Source organism: Capricornis sumatraensis, chromosome 11 (assembly GCF_032405125.1).
Source record: "Capricornis sumatraensis isolate serow.1 chromosome 11, serow.2, whole genome shotgun sequence".
Taxonomy (NCBI): domain Eukaryota; kingdom Metazoa; phylum Chordata; class Mammalia; order Artiodactyla; family Bovidae; genus Capricornis; species Capricornis sumatraensis.
Genome location: NC_091079.1, coordinates 70,828,626 through 70,848,441, shown reverse-complemented (window position 1 = coordinate 70,848,441; position 19,816 = coordinate 70,828,626). Strand labels below are relative to the sequence as shown.

General features: G+C 37.9%; 1 protein-coding gene across 3 annotated transcripts in view; it reads right to left on the bottom strand.

Annotated features, from left to right (window-relative positions):
* CSMD3 (CUB and Sushi multiple domains 3) overlaps positions 1-19,816 on the bottom strand; it is a 1,381,373-nt gene that overhangs the window by 439,732 nt on the left and 921,825 nt on the right. For all 3 annotated transcript variants that reach the window (XM_068983804.1, XM_068983805.1, XM_068983806.1), the window contains one exon: positions 8,130-8,268. In XM_068983804.1, coding sequence (XP_068839905.1) covers positions 8,130-8,268 — 139 coding nt within the window. The remainder of the gene's footprint in view (positions 1-8,129; positions 8,269-19,816) is intronic.

Here is a 19,816-nt window from a genome sequence, read left to right as displayed (position 1 = left end):
AAAAGTCAGGGATTACTTTGAATTGAAGCATAAAGAGACTTAATTCTTAATAGAACAGCTACATTAAATGCTGTGATCAGAGAGTATCATTCAGTAGGAATGAATGTATAAAAAGAAAATCATCACAGATTTGCCTCAAGAAACTATAAAAATACATTTAATAACAGAGAAAATGAAAAAGAGTTACACAATAATTTGAATTTCTTTCATTTTGTATTTTAGGATGGTTATATATAAATTTTGCATGAATTACCTTGATCTACTGTGTATTTGTTTATGACATTAATTTTATTGTTAATCATAAAAAGTGTTATGGAGCCATGAGATGACGTTAAAATGAAAATTAATCTGATCTTACTCAATTTTCAGTATCTTATAAAATATTCTTTGTGTTATCCAAAATCTTTCTGACCACAATGAAATAGTTCTCATTTAAAAATTTGCACTCAGGTAGACTGATACTGATAGCTTGTGGCCAGGAGTTAAGGAAGGAAGGTGAACAGAAGTAAAAGTTTAGGATTATTAACAGTAAAGTTAATTGAGTTAGGAGCTATCAAATATTGAGAAATGAGAGAAGAAAGAAAACAAAATTCCTCTGCAAATCTCAGAATAAGATCTAACTGTTGGCTATGTTAGAAAGAACTGTACAAAAAAAATATCTTTACCACCAAGATAATCATGATGATGTGATCACTCACCTAGAGCCAGACATCCTGGAATGTGAAGTCAAGTGAGCCTTAGGAAGCATCACTATAAACAAAGCTAGTGGAGGTGATGGAATTCCAGTTGAGCTATTTCAAATCCTAAAAGATGATTCTGTGAAAGTGCTGCACTCAATATGCCAGCAAATTTGGAAAACTCAGCAGTGGTCACAGGACTGGAAAAGCTCAGTTTTCATTCCAATCCCAAAGACAGGCAATACCAAAGAATGCTCAAACTACTGCACAATTGCACTCATCTAACACACTAGTAAAGCAGTACTCAAAATTCTCCAAGCCAGGCTTCACCAATACGTGAATCGTGAACTTCCAGATGTTCAAGCTGGTTTTAAAAAGGCAGAAGGAAAAAAAAAAAGGCAGAAGGACCACACATCAAATTGACAACATCCGTTGGATCATGGAAAAAGGAAAAGAGGTCCAGAAAAACATCTATTTCTGCTTTATTGACTATGTCAAAGCCTTTCTTTGACTGTGTGGATCACAATAAACTGTAGGAAATTCTGAAAGAGATGGGAATATCAGACCACCTGACGTGACTCTTGAGAAACCTCTATGCAGGTAAGGAAGCACAGTTAGAACTGGACATGGAACAACAGACTGGTTCCAAATAGGAAAAGGAGTACGTCAAGGCTGTATATTGTCACTCTGCTTATTTAACTTATATGCAGAGTACATCATGAGAAATGCTTGGCTGGAAGAAGCACAAGCTGGAATCAAGATTGCTGGGAGAAATATTACTAACCTCAGATATGCAGATGACACCACCCTTATGGCAGAAAGTGAAGAGGAACTAAAAAGCCTCTTAATGAAAGTGAAAGAGGAGAGTGAAAAAGTTGAAGCTCAACATTCAGAAAATGAAGATCATGGCATCCAGTCCCATCACTTCATGGGAAATAGATGGGGAAACAGTGGAAACAGTGGTTGACTATTGGGGGGGGGGGCTTCAAAATCACTGCAGATGGTGATTGCAGCCATGAAATTAAAAGACACTTACTCCTTGGGAGGAAAGTTATGACCAACCTAGATAGCATATTAAAAAGCAGATACATTACTTTGCCAACAAAGGTCCTTGTATGGATGTGAGAATTGGACTATAAAGAAAGCTGAGTGCCAGAGAATTGACGTGATTTTGAACTGTGGTGTTGGAGAAGACTCTTGAGAGTCCCTTGGACTGCAAGGAGATCCAACCAGTCCATTCTAAAGGAGATCAGTCCTGGGTGTTCACTGAAAGGACTGATGCTGAAGCTGAAACTCCAATATGTTGGCTACCTGATGCAAAGAGCTGACTCATTTGAAAAGACCCTGATACTGGGAAAGATTGAGGGCAGGAGGAGAAGTGGTCGACAGAGGATAAGAGGATAAGATGGCATCACCGACTCAATGGACATGAGTTTGAGTAAATTCTGGGAGTTGGTTTTGAACAGGGGTGCCTGGCATGTTGCGGTTCATGGTATTGCAAAGAGTCGGACATGACTGAGTGACTGAACTGAACTAAACTTAGGTTGAAAGTGAAGGTGAAAGTGAAGTCGCTCAGTCGTGCCTGATTCTTTGCGACCCCATGGACTGCAGCCCATCAAGCTCCTCCATCCATGGGATTCTCCAGGCAAGAATACTGGAGTGGGTTGTGATTTCCTTCTTCAGGGGACCTTCCCGACCCAGGGATCGAACCCGGGTCTCCCGCATTGCAGGCAGACGCTTTAACCTCTGAGCCACCAGGGAAGCAACAGTTAAAACTTATACGTCCATTAGTGGTTTTGTTATATTTTTTTGCATCTGATGTGTATGTGTGTGCTAAGTCACTTTATTGACTCTTTGCAGCCTATGGACTGTAGCCTACGGAGTGTAGCCTACCAGGTTCTTCTGTTCATGGGACTCTCGAGGCAAGAATACTGGAGTGGGTGGCCATACCATTCTTCAAGTGATCTTTTTGAGCCAGGGATTGAACCCATGTCTCCTACATTGGCAGGTGGATTCTTTACTGCTGAGCCATCAGGGGAAGCCCTTGCATTTGACAGGAAAGTGTAATTCTTAAGATATTACTGATTTAGACAATCTCAAGAAGCCAACTAATGGCTAATATATGTGTAATGCTTTCAGTATTTGTTTTTCTGTAGACTAATTCTAATCACTCACAACATTTGAGAATATGTGAGTTTGTGTTAGTCACTCAGTCATGTCTGACTCTTTCTGACCCCATGGACTGTAGCTCGCCAGACTCCTCTGTCCATGGGGTTCTCTAGGCAAGAATGCTCAAGTGGATTGCCATTCCCTTCTCCAGAGGATCTTTCCAACCCAGGGATCAAACCCTGGTCTCCAAAGTCATCTGAATATATTATCTGAATTTTTAAATTTCTTTTTCAGCCAAATTAGTTTATGCTATTCATGAGTAGTAGAAAGCAAATGGTGTTACTCTGTAATAAATGCAATCCATCATTTGGAAACAAATTCTATAAAAAGATATTCTCAGGATGAGAAGAACTATTAAAGAATTAACAATCAGTGTCCTTACAAGAGTTCAGCTGAAAATCAGAAAGGAATTCATTTTCTTAACAACATAATTCTTGGTGGATAGTTCAAAGATGATATCTTGTTTCTCAGAAAAATCATCAGGGGGAAATGAAGCAATGAAATACTATAAGGTCACTAAACAAGGAAGTGATAGATGTACACATTTTGATTTCAAAGTGACTATTTTATGTTATTACCTAATGGATAAAATCCTCATTTATTTTTAACTTGATGAAGACTGATGGTTGTTGTTTAGCTACACAGCTACTTCTGACCATGTAGCAGAAGTTTAAAAATGTTAATTACTTTAAAGAAGACAGTTTCTGATAAAAAGTAAATGGAGTATGGACAACCCTAAAACAGGTCACACACACGCTTTAAGAATCTTTAGGAAAAACAAAAGAAATAGAAGTTTCAAAAATAATTTTCCCTTCAAAAAGCTCAAACTCAAGAATCCAATGGGGGTGGGTGGTGTGTGTTTGTGTATGTGTATGTGTGCTTGCGCACATGCACATGTACATGTATGAAGGGCAGATGGAGGATTCAAATCCCCAGACATTTTTGTTCACAACACTTAAAATAATGTGGGACTTCATTTATTTTAGTTACATAAAGTGTGATTCAAAAGAAATATACTGATATAGCTGAGCCTTGTCTATTCTAAAATAGTGAAAACATCATCAATAAATACACAAAGTGGTCTAACTCTTGATTCTTCCAGTGTTTGTGCTAATTAACATGAAATTGTTTAAAAATTAAAAAAAAGAAGATTTCTATCAAGGAGGTGGGGATGGGGGGGGCGGGGTTGTAATTTACTTGAGTGGGTAGTTGAGGGATTAAGAAAAAAGGCATAATTGACAAGTCCTGATCAGTGATACTCATGGGAGAAGTCAAAAATCTTTGGATTCTGGAAATCGTTTTTCATCCTAGGCTTGTTGTTGTGATTCAATATACAAAACTGTTTTTTGTTGCTGTGCACAAACCCTAGCAGTGAAAATCACTTTTTAATTTGATTCTCTTGCTTCTGCTGCTGCTGCTAAGTCGCTTCAGTCATGTGACTCTGTGCGACCCCATAGACGGCAGCCTACCAGGCTCCCCCGTCCCTGGGATTCTCCAGGCAAGAACACTGGAGTGGGTTGCCATTTCCTTCTCCAGTGCCTGAAAGTGAAATGTGAAAGTGAAGTCGCTCAGTTGTGTCTGACTCCTAGCGACCCCTTGGACCGCAGCCTACCAGGCTCCTCTGTCCACGGGATTTGCCAGGCAAGAGTACTGGAATGGGGTTGCCTCTTCTCCTCTCTTGCTTCTAGTCTGACTTAAAAAATTGTGTCTCAGGAAAAAGGTAAGAGAATAAGAAAGTGGCAGAGTAACAATAACTGAGTAAACTACACTTATCAAAATTCAATTAGGTGTTTCTAGCATTGCATCTTATAAAAATGACTGGAAAGATTTTTTTCTTTTCCAAAGGAAGGTAAATTTGGGCTGACCTGACTTAGAACATAGCCTGTAGGTGCATATTAGTTTTGAGAATTCTGAAGGTACCTAAAGAAGATAGCAAAGAAGCCCATGCAACAACATGTTTGAAGAGATAAGACAGACATATTAAGAACTCTGGACCGAGAAAATAGTGCCTTCAAATAAAAGTCCAAAATCATAAGTTATGTGTGTGGTGCTCCAAATTACAACCACTGCTTTGCAACCTAACTGCTTTTCAGGTAGGCAGTGCTAGATAGCCTACATAAGGCTGAAGGATATCACTCATGTGTGCTCATCAGTCGCTAAGTCATGTCTGACTCTTTGCAACCCTGTGGAGCATAGCCTGCCAGGCTCCTTTGTCCATGGGATTCTGAGTGGGTTGCCATCTCCTCCTCAGGAGATCTTCTCAATCAGTGATTGAACCCATGTCTCCGGCAATGGCAGGCAGATTCTTTATCACTGAGCCACCTGGGAAGCCCTGAAAGATATCAGGGGTTACTTTAGTGGAGTTTAGTGACTACTATTAGCAAACTGGGAAATGCTTTTTCATACAATAATACACTCTTTGTTAAAAACACTTAATTTTCTTATGATATTATTTTATGCTTATGTAATTCTTCTAAATTGAATATTTATGTACATATATATTTAATTTTAATTTAAAAGTTGGTTACAATCTGAGTCATCTGGGAGGTAGATAAGGGGTAAATTATTCATATATGAACACTGATCTTTGATTTAAGGGGAAAACCTTAATCTGCATGTTTAGAAAGAAAGGCAAAAATTCATCCCCATCATCCCACCCATTGCCAAGTTGGGAGCTCAGGGAAACAAAGACTTAAATTGCTTTGCTTAAGTTAACAGATATTTTGAGATTTATCCTGCTATATAGTGGAGGGAGGAACTAGGGAGTGAGGGAAATGAGGGGTGAAGATCTTGATGGGGAAAATACTGGATAGACATGGAGAAGGGTCTAGGCTAAGGGGAGAAAACTAGAGAGAGAAGCAATCATTCCCATGATGGAGTTTACCAGGAAAATTTTAGAACAGTGAGGGTTTATTTAATCTTAAATTACTCTGGATTGTCCAATAATCCTACTTGGTTATCCCTTGTACTAAAGTTTTCTTTCTTTCTATTGTGAGAATGAAGGCAAGTGATCCAAATAAACAGCAGAATAAGGAGTTGAGAGGACGGCAGCTTCTGTACCTCAAGTCAGATGACTCAAAGAGCAGGGATTCAGAGTCATAAGTGAACAAAAGCATCTCCAAGGAAGCTCTGAGGATGTAAAGAGGGCCTAGACTTCCCTTTGTATCTGAGATGGGGCTCAACTCTTCATTAGATATTGAAGGATGATGATTGATGAGAATTATTAATATATGGGTGAAAATATTATGAATTATGAAAACATAAGATGTTTCAATCACCTTAGCATCATAACTCCTGATATAAAATAATGCTAAGTCCAAAACAGGAAATACTAAAATCATGTGTTTAAACCTATAATATATGCAATTTTTTAAAGTGTGAGATCAATTATGACAGAGTGACAACTATGCTAACATTTCAGGTGTGATGCTCTAAATTTAACAAATTAAAAATACATTATAAATCTCTGTCATATTGACATTTTTTAAAAATTATTTAATGACATGATCAATAATATTATGTTATATGGTATACTCCAAACCAAGTAAAATTTTGTGTAATAAAGTAAGGTTGGTTAATTCGGATCACACATTGATGGGGCACTGTTATTTGACAATGATTTGATTCTAAATAAATAAGATGCTTTTCAAGCTTTTTTAAAATTACTATGGCAACAAGCTATGTCAACTACTGAACAAATGACATGGTTTTAATATCACAACAAAAACTCTTCATATTATTCTAAATGAATTCACTTTTTAATACGTAAGTCATTATGGGCTAAAACTTAAATGCTGAAATCCTAACCTCTTAATACCTCTGACTGTGACTGTATTTGGAGAAAGGCCCTTTAATTAGGTAATTAAGGTAAAATGAGATTATATGGGAGGACCTTCCCTGGTGGCTCAGATGGTAAAGAATCTGCCTTCAATGCACAAGACGGAGGTTTGATCCCTGGGTGAGGAAGATCCCCTGGAGACCCACTCCAGTATTCTTGCCTGGAGAATTCCATGGACATAGATGCCTGCCAGGCTATAGTCCATGTGGGCACAAACAGTCAGACATGACTGAGTGACTAGACTAACTAAAATATGACTTCTGTCCTTATAAGAAAAGATTAGGAAACGGATACACACAGATGGAAGACCGCATGGAGACACAGGAAGGCATAGACAGGCATCTATTAGCTAAAGACTAAAGCCTTAGAGGACAACCCTGTTGACACCTTTATCTCAGACTTCTAGACTTTAGAACTATGAGGAAAGACATTTCTGTTATTTAAGCCACTTAATCTATTATATTTTGTTATGGCAGCCAGAGGAAATTAATACAGTCATAATAAAATTGTGTAGGTCATAATAAGGGAGAGTGACCTCATATGAAATGATTAGTATAATACATCTTTCAAAATAGAATGTTTTCCTCTCAAATTTTTACATTAGCCTGAATAGATTAATTCAATGAAGGTACTCTTTCATTAGGGAAAGATCATGTTATATTTGTAAAATTCAATCATCAGAGCACAATTCTGACAAATATATATATATATTTACTATAAGGCTTACAGGGGTTCCTTCTCTTTCTTTTTTTTGTGTGTAAAGAAAAGGTTGGAAGATGAGAGGGGTCAAAATGTAATTGAAAAATTATATAGATACTTCTATTTGGATTTGGGAATAGTGATCCAATCACAGACATGAAAATAGAAAATATTATAATCTTATAGGATATAGATTATTTCATCAGTAATACTAATTATCCTGGGTGGGAGTGGACACTTTACTGACAAATCATTAATTCACATGAATTTGACACAGCCATTTTTCTGAAGGCCTTTTAAGTGTAGGTATATGGGTAATGTATGTAAGCAGATGTCTCAGGCTGCAATATGGTAACAATTCAAATGTATTTACAGCATCTTTACCTTTGACAGTCTAGCAGAATAGAATCCACAGGGCCTTCAAAATATAGGGCAACTAAACATTAAGTTAAAAGTTATAGATTCATATCTCAGTAGTGTGTGTGTGTGTGTGTGTGTGTGTATGTACGTATATATATGAATAAAAAATCCATCTTATATATCTCATTAGTACTGATAGAGCATTAAGCAAATAGAAAATTAACTTCAGAACAGACTGAAGGCTAAAAGGGGAAAACATTCTGAAACACTCAAGGCACAACAACTGACTAGTTCAATAAAATTAATCATTAATTTGGTAAGTAAATTAGAGAATGCCAACTATATTTTAGATAATGTTTTTTAAGTAGAAAAGTATTTTAAGAAACCTTTCAAATGTAATTTTGATAGAGTGTCCTGGTTCAGCTTCAATCACCCATTCACAATTCAGAGAGTCTTTATAGTATCCAGGCCATCCTGGTGACAGAATCAATCCACTGGGAGCTGAAAAATGGCCACCACATGGAGCTGAAAAACAAAATCAGAGAATAGGTAAAAACAAAATTTTAGAGAGTAAGCTGTGGAAGATATTTTTAGTATTAATTGTATTTATTAAAATTAATCTGTGTATGTATATTGGAGAAGAAAATGGCAACCCACTCCAATATTCTTGCCTAGAGAATCCTGTGGACAGAGGAGCCTGGTGGTCTGCTGTCCATAGAGCCACACAGAGTCAGACACAACTGAAGCGACTTAGTGTGCATGTGTGTATGTATATACTAAACGCTATTTTAAAACATTTTGGAAGTAAAACATCTAGTCATTTTATTATTGAATGATTATTTTCCCTTAAAAAAAAAAAACCTTTACTTTTTGAAATAAGGTTTAGTTACACACTCAGCATGTCAGATGAACTCAAGTCTCCCAATTATATCCCTTAAATATACTCTTGTGTTTCCACCATTTTCCCCATTTTCAAATCTTGGAAAAAAAAAACAAAAACATGTTGTTAGTTTTAGTTTATCTCTTTTGCTTTCTGATTTATGTATCAAATACTGTTAATTCACACAGAAAACTAGCCAATCTGATCATATGGACCACAGCCTTGTCTAACTCAATGAAACTAAGCCATGCCATGTGGGGCCAAGACAGGAGGGTCATGGTGGAGAGGTCTGACAGCATGTGGTCCACTGGAGAAGGGAATGGCAAACCACTTCAGTATTCTTGCCTTGAGAATCTCATGAACAGTATGAAAAAGGCAAAATGACAGGATACTGAAAGGGGAACTCCACGGGTTAGTAGATGCCCAATATGCTACTGGAGATTAGTGGAGAAATAACTCCAGAAAGAATGAAGGGATGGAGCCAAAGCAAAAAAATATCCAGTTGTGGATGGGACTGGCGATAGAAGCAAGGTCTGACGCTGTAAAGAGCAATATCGCATAGGAACCTGGAATGCCAGGTCCATGAATCAAGGCAAATAGGAAGGGCTCAAACAGGAGATGGCAAGAGTGAACGTCAACATTCTAGGAATCAGCGAACTAAAATGGAGTGGAATGGGTGAATTTAACTCAGATGACTATTATATCTACTACTGTGGGCAGGAATCCCTAAGAAGAAATGGAGTAGCCATCATGGTCAACAAAAGAGTCCAAAATGCAGTACTTGGATGCAATCTTAAAAATGACAGAATGACCTCTGTTCATTTCCATTTCAAACCATTCAATATCACGGTAATACAAGCCTATGCTCCAACCAGTAATGCTGAAAAATCTGAAGTTGAATGGTTGTATGAAGACCTACAAGACCTTTTAGAACTAACACCCCAAAAAGATATCCTTTTCATTATAGGGGACTGGAATGCAAAAGTAGGAAGTCAAGAAACACCTGGAGTAACAGGAAAATTTGGCCTTGGAGTATGGAATGAAGCAGGGCAAAGGCTAATAGAGTTTTGCCAAGAGTACACACTGGTCATAGCAAAAACTCTATTCCAGCAACACAAGAGAAGACTCTACACATGGACATCACCAGATGGTCAACACTGAAGACAGAATGATTATATTCTTTGCAGGCAAAGATGGAGAGGCTCTATACAGTCAGTAAAAACAAGACCAGGAGCTGACTGTGGCTCATATCATGAACTCCTTATTGACAACTTCAGACTTAAATTGAAGAAAGTAGGGAAAACCACTAGACCATTCAGGTATGACCTAAATCAAATCCCTTATGATTATACAGTGGAAGTGAGAAGTAGATTTAAGGGACTAGATCTGATAGAGTGCCTGATGAACTATGGACGGAGGTTAGTGACATTGTACAGGAGACAGGGATCAAGACCATCCCCATGGAAAAGAAATGCAAAAAAGCAAAATGGCTGTCTGAGGAGGCCTTACAAATAGCTGTGAAAAGAAGAGAAGTGAAAAGGAAAGATATAAGCATCTGAATGCAGAGTTCCAAAGAATACCAAGGAGAGATAAGAAAGCCTTCCTCAGCGATCAATGCAAAGAAATAGAGGGAAACAACAGAATGGGAAAGATTAGAGATCTCTTCAAGAAAATTAGAGATCCCAAGGGAACATTTCATGCAAAGATGGGCTCGATAAGGGACAGAAATGGTATGGACCTAACAGAAGCAGAGGATATTAAGAAGAGGTGCCAAGAATATACAGAACTGTACAAAAAAGAGCTGCATGACCCAGATAATCACTATGGTGTGATCACTCACCTAGAGTCAGACATCCTGGAATGTGAAGTCAAGTGGGCCTTAGAAAGCATCACTATGAACAAAGCTAGCGGAGGTGATGCAATTCCAGTTGCGTTATTTCAAATCCTGAAAGATGATGCTGTGAAAGTGCTGCACTCAATATGCCAGCAAATTTGGAAAACTCAGCAGTGGCCACAGGACTGGAAAAGGTCGGTTTTCATTCCAATCCCAAAGAAAGGCAATACCAAACAATGCTCAAACTACTGCACAATTGCACTCATCTCACATGCTAGTAAAGTAATGCTCAAAATTCTCCAACCCAGGCTTCAACAATACGTGAACCGTTAACTTCCACATGTCCAAGCTGGTTTCAGAAAAGGCAGAGGAACCAGAGATCAAATTGCCGACATCCGGTGGATCATCGAAAAAGCAAGAGAATTCCACAAAAATATCTATTTCTGCTTTATTGACTATGCCAAAGCCTTTGACTGTGTGGATCACAATAAATTGTGGAAAACTGTGAAAGAGATGGGAATACCAGACCACTTGACCTGCCTCTTGAGAAACCTGTATGCAGGTCAGGAAGCAACAGTTAGAACTGGACATGGAACAACAGACTGGTTCCAAATAGGAAAAGGAGTACATTAAAGCTATATATTGTCACCCTGCTTATTTAACTTATATGCAGAGTACATCATGAGAAACACTGGGCTGGAAGAACAAGCTGGAATCAAGATTGCCAGGAGAAATATCAATAACCTTAGACATGCAGATGACACCACTCTTCTAGGAGAAAGTGAAGAGCAATTAAAAAGTCTCTTGATGAAAGTGAAAGAGGAGAGTGAAAAAGTTGGCTTAAAGTTCAACATTCAGAAAACGAAGATCATGGCATCTGGTCCCATCACTTCATGGGAAATAGATGGGGAAACACTGGAAACAGTGTCAGACTTTTTTGGGGGGTGGCTCTAAATCACTGCAGATGGTGATTCCAGCCATGAAATTAAAAGACACTTACTCCTTGGAAGGAAAGTTATGACCAACCTAGAGAGCATATTGAAAAGCAGAGATATTACTTTGCCAACAAAGTCCATCTAGTCAAGGCTATGGTTTTTCCAGTGGGCATGTATGGATGTGAGAGTTGGACTATGAAGAAGGCTGAGCACTGAAGAATTGATTCTTTGAACTGTGGTGTTGGAGAAGACTCTTGAGAGTCCCTTGGACTGCAAGGAAATCCATTTCTAGTGGGCACGTATGGATGTGAGAGTCGGACTATGAAGAAGGCTGAGCACTGAAGAATTGATTCTTTGAACTGTGGTGTTGGAGAAGACTCTTGAGAGTCCCTTGGACTGCAAGGAAATCCAACCAGGCCATTCTAAAGGAGATCAGTCCTGGGTGTTCATCTGAAGTTTGATGCTAAAGATGAAACTCCAATACTTTGGCCAACTCATGAGAAGAGTTGACTCTTTGGAAAAGACCCTGATGCTGGGAGGGATTGGGGGCAGGAGGAGAAGGGGACAACAGAGGATGAGATGGCTGGATGGCATCACTGACTCAATGGGTGTGAGTTTGAGTAAACTCTGGTAGTTGGTGATGGACAGTGAGTCTTGGTGTGCTGTGATTCATTGGGTCGCAAAGAGTCAGACACGACTGAGTGACTGAACTGAACAGTTAATTCATGTTACATGCTGTCTAAAACTTTGATCTTCCTTTAATCAGAGTCCCTATTATAATTTTAGTCCTTCATTGATTCAGTTTCTTTCTTGATCTCCCATCTGCTTATATCTCTCTTGCTCCAGCCCAGCTGTCAGAATAATGCCCTTCAAATTACAGTTTCGTGATACCATTTGCTTTTCTAGACAGGTACCTTGATCTCTTTTTCCTTTAATATCAGATTAAATTCAGCTTATCATTTCAAGAATTTAATCATCTGATTTTTCCTAAACTCATACACAATTGAAATCAAAATGATAGCATTTTAATCCCAGTAGTTACTGATAAGGTATTTTAGTGTAAACACCTCGTTTTGAAGAGAAATAAACCAAGCTGAGAGAACAACTTGTCAAAGTTCACAGGATTTGACAGTCTCAAAAGTATTTTCAAGTCAGCTTTTACAAAACAAGACTTCAAAACCAGTCCTCTCCCATTACTGTCAATATCATTACATGAAATCACCATCCATGGATTTGAAAAGCCCAGAAATTTAGAAGTAGTCATCTTTTATAGTCGAATCTCAGTCTCCTTCATTGCAGGTAGACTCTTCGTTGTTTCAGCCACCAAGGAAGCCCATTTTCCTTACTATTTACTCCCATATCCAACTCATCCTCAAGTTCATTCTTTTTTTCTCAATGTCTACAGCTGTCAGATTTAGTTCAACCATAATTTCATATCTGGAGTAAACCCTCTTAACTGAGTCTCTTAATTGGTCTTCTCATCTACACTAACTATCCTCCACACTATGGTCAGAGTAATTTTTTAAACCATAAACATCCTTAAATGGTCTCTTGCTGTGCTGACCAACAGTCCCTGAATGATCTAGTTATTGCCTTAAACTCTAGACTGTACTTTGAACTTCTCCCCCTGCACTCAGCAGCCCTGATACATTAGCCTGCTTTATATCTTCAGGATGAACACAAAGAGGAGATAAAATGGAACAAAAATATTTGAATTATTAATAATTATTTGGAATGTCAAATGTGTACTATATCAGCTTCAACAAGTTAGAGACCCTTCTCAATGACTTCAGTTCAGTTCAGTTCAGTCACTCAGTCATGTCCGACTCTTTGCAACTCCATGAATCACAGCACGCCAGGCCTCCCTGTCCATCACCAACTCCCGGAGTTCACTCAGACTCACGTCCACAGAATCAGTGATGCCATCCAGCCATCTCATCCTTGGTCATCCCCTTCTCCTCCTGCCCCCAATCCCTCCCAGCATCAGAGTCTTTCCAATGAGTCAACTCTTTGCATGAGCTGGCCAAACTACTGGAGTTTCAGCTTTAGCATCATTCCTTCCAAAGAAATCCCAGGGCTGATCTCCTTCAGAATGGACTGGTTGGATCTCCTTGCAGTCCAAGGGACTCTCAGGAGTCTTCTCCAACACCACAGTTCAAAAGCATCAATTCTTCGGCACTCAGCCTTCTTCACAACCCAACTCTCACATCCATACATGACCACAGGAAAAAACATAGCCTTGATTAGACGGACCTTAGTTGGCAAAGTAATGTCTCTGCTTTTCAATATGCTATCTAGGTTGGTCATAACTTTCCTTCCAAGGAGTAAGTGTCTTTTAATTTCATGGCTTCAATTACCATCTGCAGTGATTTTGGAGCCCCAAAAAATAAAGTTTGACACTTTTTCCACTGTTTCCCCATCTATTTCCCATAAAGTGATGGGACTCGTTGCCATGATCTTCGTTTCTGAATGTTGAGCTTTAAGCCAATTTTTTCCCTCTCCACTTCCACTTTCATCAAGAGGCTTTTTAGTTCTTCTTCACTTTCTGTCATATGTCATCTGCATATCTGAGGTTATTGATATTTCTCCCGGCAATCTTGATTCCAGCTTGTGTTTCTTCCAGTCCAGCATTTCTCATGATGTACTCTGCATATAAGTCAAATAAGCAGGGTGACAATATACAGCTTTTATGTACTCCTTTTCCTATTTGGAGCCAGTCTGTTGTTCCATGTCCAGTTCTAACTGTTGCTTCCTGACCTGCATACAGATTTCTCAAGAGGCAGGTCAGGTGGTCTGGTTTTCCCATCTCAAAGACCTTAGCATTTTATATTTCTATTTTCTTTAAATATTTCCTTTATAACTCCATCTCATGTGTTTATATTTTAATCTTTGTTGTTTACTTGTTTCTTTCAGTTTTACCTTACAGGATTTCTAAAATCTATTGTTCCAGACACTGTTTTTACACTTTTTCATTCTAAAGTAATTAGAATAACCCAAACAAAATATGATATGCATAATAAATTGGCCTAAGAATCAAGCATTATTATAACATGTCCATTTGTGAAAAACATTTCCTACATGAAATTGCCAAAATTTGTTATTTGTATAAGTAAGAACTTTCATATAAAACTAAATTTTCTTCCTTATTAGAATTTGATTTTGTTTGTTTAAAAGCTTTCACAGGATAGTATTTTCATGAGGATTATTAATTTTCCTTGTAATGATGATCATAATTAGGTTTCCTGTAGTGTTATTATGCATTTCAAAAATAAAATTATGTGCATAACAGCCACTTAAATTGCTATATTTTAAAAGAGGAAAGGATTTTGGTGAGAGAAGATCACTGAAATATGGTATTTCTAATGGATATACCTAATATATCATCAACTCATACTGTTATAGGAAAGTATTTGTACACTTCAGTCTAATCATAATTAAAAGAGGTAATCAGTCATAAAATTAGCAGTTGAGTAATGGGCCACTAACTATTAAAAAGTAGAATACCCAGAAGCATTTTGGTTGGTCCCTCAGTACAAAATGTTAGAGAGGCAGAGTTGTTCGGAAGGAGTATTAAAGCAAAGGAGTAGCATAAATATGTTGTGACTGTTTACTGAAAGTATTTTCCCAAATAGTGACCTTGCTACAAAGTGATAATTCCCCTAATTAACATACAACTTATTTCCATAATGCCTGAAAATAAATATGCAGCTATTGAATTTTAAGAAATAGTTAACACCAAAAGCTTGTCTACCTCAAAGTATAATGGTACTATAGTCTTAAGAAAAACTTCTGGAAAAGACAGTATCTTTGACAGAACAAAGGAAACTTGGAATATATAGAAAACAGAAAGTAGATCAAGATACAAGGAGTTATTTTCAAGTTCTATTTATTTATTCATCATTTACTCATTTGTATTTCAATCATTCAGCAAACAATTGTGTGTCAGATACATGCCCCTGTGATATCTGGACTACTTCTAAGTTATCAGTTTCCAGGCAATATGTAAGAAGTCCTATGTATTATTTATGAAATATTTAAAATAATCCAACTGCATATGTACCATTATAGATCAGCACACTGATGTGTAGAAAATTTATATAATTTGCACATCAGCTAGCAAGGATTTGAACAGAGGCAATCTGACACTAGAAATTTCTCTACAAATGTAATTAAGATATTCTCATTCCTTTTGTCACATCTCCCATGTGCAAAACACAGAAATGTAAACATAAAAAATAATAATGTCATAAGTTATATAAATGCTAGTAAAGTAATGCTCAAAATTCTCCAAGCCAAGCTTCACCAATACGTGAACTGTGAACTTCCAGATGTTCAAGCTATCTGGCAGAGGAACCAGAGATCAAATTGCCAACATCCGCTGGATCATCAAAAAAGCAAGAGAATTCCAGAAAAACATCGATTTCTGCTTTAATGATTATGCCAAAGCCTTTGATTGTGTGGATCACAATAAACTGTGGAAAATTCTTCAAGAGATGGGAATACCAGACCACCTGACCTGCCTCTTGAGAAACCTGTATGCAGGTCAGGAAGCAACAGTTAGAACTGGACATGGAACAACAGACTAGTTCCAAATAGGAAAAGGAGTACATCAAAGCTGTATATTGTCATCCTGCTTATTTAACTTATATGCAGAGTACATCATGAGAAACGCTGAGTAGGATGAAGCACAAGCTGGAATCAAGATTCCCGGGAGAAATATCAAAAACCTCAGATAGGCAGATGACATCACTCTTACGACAGAAATTGAAGAGGAACTAAAGAGCCTCTTGATGAAAGTGAAAGAGGAGAGTGAAAAAAGTTGCTTAAAGCTCAACATTCAGAAAATGAAGATCATGGAATCTGGTCCCATTACTTCATGGCAAATAGAGGGGGGAACAGTGGAAACAGTGTTAGACTTTGGAGCTCCAAAATCACTGCAGGTTGTGACTGCAGCCATGAAATTGAAAGACGCTTACTCCTTGGAAGGAAAGTTATGACCAACCTAGATAGCATATTAAAAAACAAAGACATTCCTTTGCCAACAAAGGTCCGTCTAGTCAAGGCTATGGTTTTTCCAATGGTCATGTATGGATTTGAGAGTTGGACTATAAAGAAAGCTGAGGACCAAATAATTGACAGTTTTGAATTGTGGTGTCGAAGACTCTTGAGAGTCCTTTGGACTGCCAGGAGATCCAACTAGTCCATCCTAAAGGAGATCAGTCCTGGGTGTTCACTGGAAGGTCTGATGTTGAAGCTGAAACTCCAGTACTTTGACCACCTTATGTGAAGAGCTGACTCATTCTAAAATACCCTGATGCTGGGAAAGATTGAGGGCAGGAGGATGTGGATGATAGAGGATGAGATGGTTAGATGGCATCACCGACTCAATGGCCATGAGTCTGGTTTGGCTCCGGGAGTTGGTGTTGGACAGGGAGGCCTGGCGTACTGTGGTTCATGGGGTCACAAAGAGTCGGACACAACTGAGTGACTGAACTGAACTGAAGTCATATAAGAAAGATATGCCCATGGGCAAGGGGTCTAGAAGAGGGCATGAATTAAGGCTTCATAGAAGAGACTCCATTTGGAGGCTCTTTAGTTTCTCTTCACTTTCTGTCATAAGAGTGGTGTCATCTGCCTATCTGAGTTTTTTGATATTTCTCCTGGGAATCTTGATTCCAGCTTGTGCTTCATAGAAGAGACTCCATTTCAAGGATAAGTCAGAGTTCACCAAGAGACAGACAGAGGATACTGTAAATGGAAGAAACAGCATGTGCTTAAGAGTAGAAGGCTGAATTAGCATTTATATATATATATATATATATTAGGGAACCAATAAATGATGATAGATGAAGGAAAAAGAGTAGAAAAGGACCTGATAAGTTACATTAAGGAAAATGAAAATAGTCAATTGAAAAAATTTTTAAAGCTACATATACATGTATAGATAAAAAAAATACAATTTTCATTTAAATGGAAGCTACAGGGATAATGGATTAGGAACAGTGCACCTGGAGTTGGTGAGATCAATTAGGAAACTGTTACAATTATCTGCAAAGGTATAATCAGGTTCTGATTTGTGGTTTTAACTGGAAAGGGTTGAATATGAGAGATATTTAGGAGGCAGATTCTAAAGCATTTACTGATTACATGCAATGAGTGAGCAAGATAAAAGAGTTGGGCTAAGATAAATTGGTTATTGGGCCCCTGTCATGAACTACATTATAGAAGATAATTCCATTCACTAAAATAGGAAACACAAAACAAAAAGGAGTTTTACGTGGAAAGATAATAAGATTCACTACTGAGGCAAAAAGGACTGTGAAATACAATAAAAACAAGAGAAAATAGAATCTGGAGTTCTCAGTTATATGTGTCATTTTCAACATAGGTTGATGTTAAAGTTTCGATGTAAGCAGAAGATTAAGGTGAAATCTTAGAAAAGAAAATAAAACAGATTTAAGATGTAACCTTTGAAAAAACAGTTTAATTTAATAAAAAATATAAGTAGGTATTGTTATGTATTATAACACTACAGTGGGGTGAGGCTAGGATGAACTATTTCTATTTGGGCTTTCCTCTCTCCTAATTGTGTGTGAATTGGATGACTGTAGCTGATAAAATAAATAAATATCTAAATTTTAGTAAGTTAACAGAATACTTCCTCACTTGACCAAAGTGGCTTTCAGTTTGACTAAACTTTGAACGGGCTTCTTAAAGACTCTGGACCCCCTTACTCAACTTTCTCCATTAATTTTCAACTAGCTGATCTCAGCCCTTAACAATCTTCCCTCAGTGCATTTGCATTCAATCTATCCTCCCCACTGCAACCATCTTGAATAAAATCTTCCTTGCCTGTTTAACTCTGGCAAAATTTTTCCTTGGCATAATCATGTACCAATACAATGAAGTATACCTGTCAGCAGAACAGCTTTCCTCCTAGTCTCTCAAGACCCAGAATGACAAAGCCTCTGTCATTTTCAGTATGCCATTTCCTAGATTGCTATGGAGGCCATTTCCATTTCAGCTGACAGGAAACAGAGCATGGAGGGCCACTCTGCATATGCTTTCTATGGATCATAGCTTGGAAGTTATTTATATTACTTCTGTTTACTCAGTTGACATACCTAGCTGCAAAGAAGGCTGTGACATGAAGTCCCTCAGTTGGGTAGCTATTTCCTACCTACAACTCTGTATAATGAATGGGGTAACAACTTAAAGGTAAACAGATAGCCTTTTCTGCTATACCAACCATTATACCAAGTGGTCATAATGCTTTCCACTTTAGCATATGCTTTCATATACACACCTTACTTATTTTAATAACCATGCATGCATGCAGTCACTTCAGTTGGCCAACTCTTTGCCACCCTATGGACTATAGCCTGCCAGGCTTCTCTATCCAAGGGATTCTCCAGGTAAAAATACTGGAGTGAGTTGCCATGCCCTCCTCCAAAGGATCTTCCTGATCCACGGATGGAGCCCATGTCTCCTGCCTTGATAGGTGGGTCCTTTACCACTAGGGCCACCTGGTATACCCCTTTTAATAATCAAGTAGCATAAAAATGCTGGTTTCTTTCTTATATCAGTTTTGTACGTAAAAAATAAATCATCAAACATATGACTTAATGAGAAACACAGATCTAGGTAGTGAAAAGGGAAAATTCAAATTCCAAGTTAGTAACTACTTTCATGATAGATGTATTGGATTAATTTTCTAAGAAAGACATTTGTTTAAGCATACCTATTCTCCTTAAAATAAGTTTAGTGAAGACAGAAATGAATGGTTAGGGGGATAAAACAAAGTAACTCAATTTTAATGTAAATCTGAGATTCTAACCACACAATTTTAAGTGCTTCCCTGATATTAATTTATTTATTATTTCTGTATTTATTTATTCTGAACAAACATTTATTTAGCTTTTGCTATATATAAGATATTATGCTGCTGCTGCTGCTGCTAAGTTGCTTCAGTAGTGTCCAACTCTGTGCGACCCCATAGACGGAAGCCCACCAGTCTCCCCCGTCCCTGGGATTCTCCAGGCAAGAACACTGGAGTGGGCTGCCATTTCCTTCTCCAATGCATGAAAGTGAAAAGTGAAAGGGAAGTTGCTCAGTCGTGTCTGACTCTTAGCGACCCCATGGACTGCAGCCACCAGGCTCCTCTGCCCATGGGATTTTCCAGGCAAGAGTAGTGGAGTGGGGTGCTATTGCCTTCTCCAAAGATGACATGCTAGGTGATACAATTTTTTAAAATTTATGTGACATTATATTTCACTTCATGAAACATACAGTTTATACAAGGAAGACATTCATAGCTAACATGTAGAATAAGTGTATGTTTGAGCTAGATAGGCTAGAAATGTGGGGAAGAGACAGGTAAAATCTCAAGGGCATTAGAAAAGAGTTCTTGAAGGAGATTTTGTC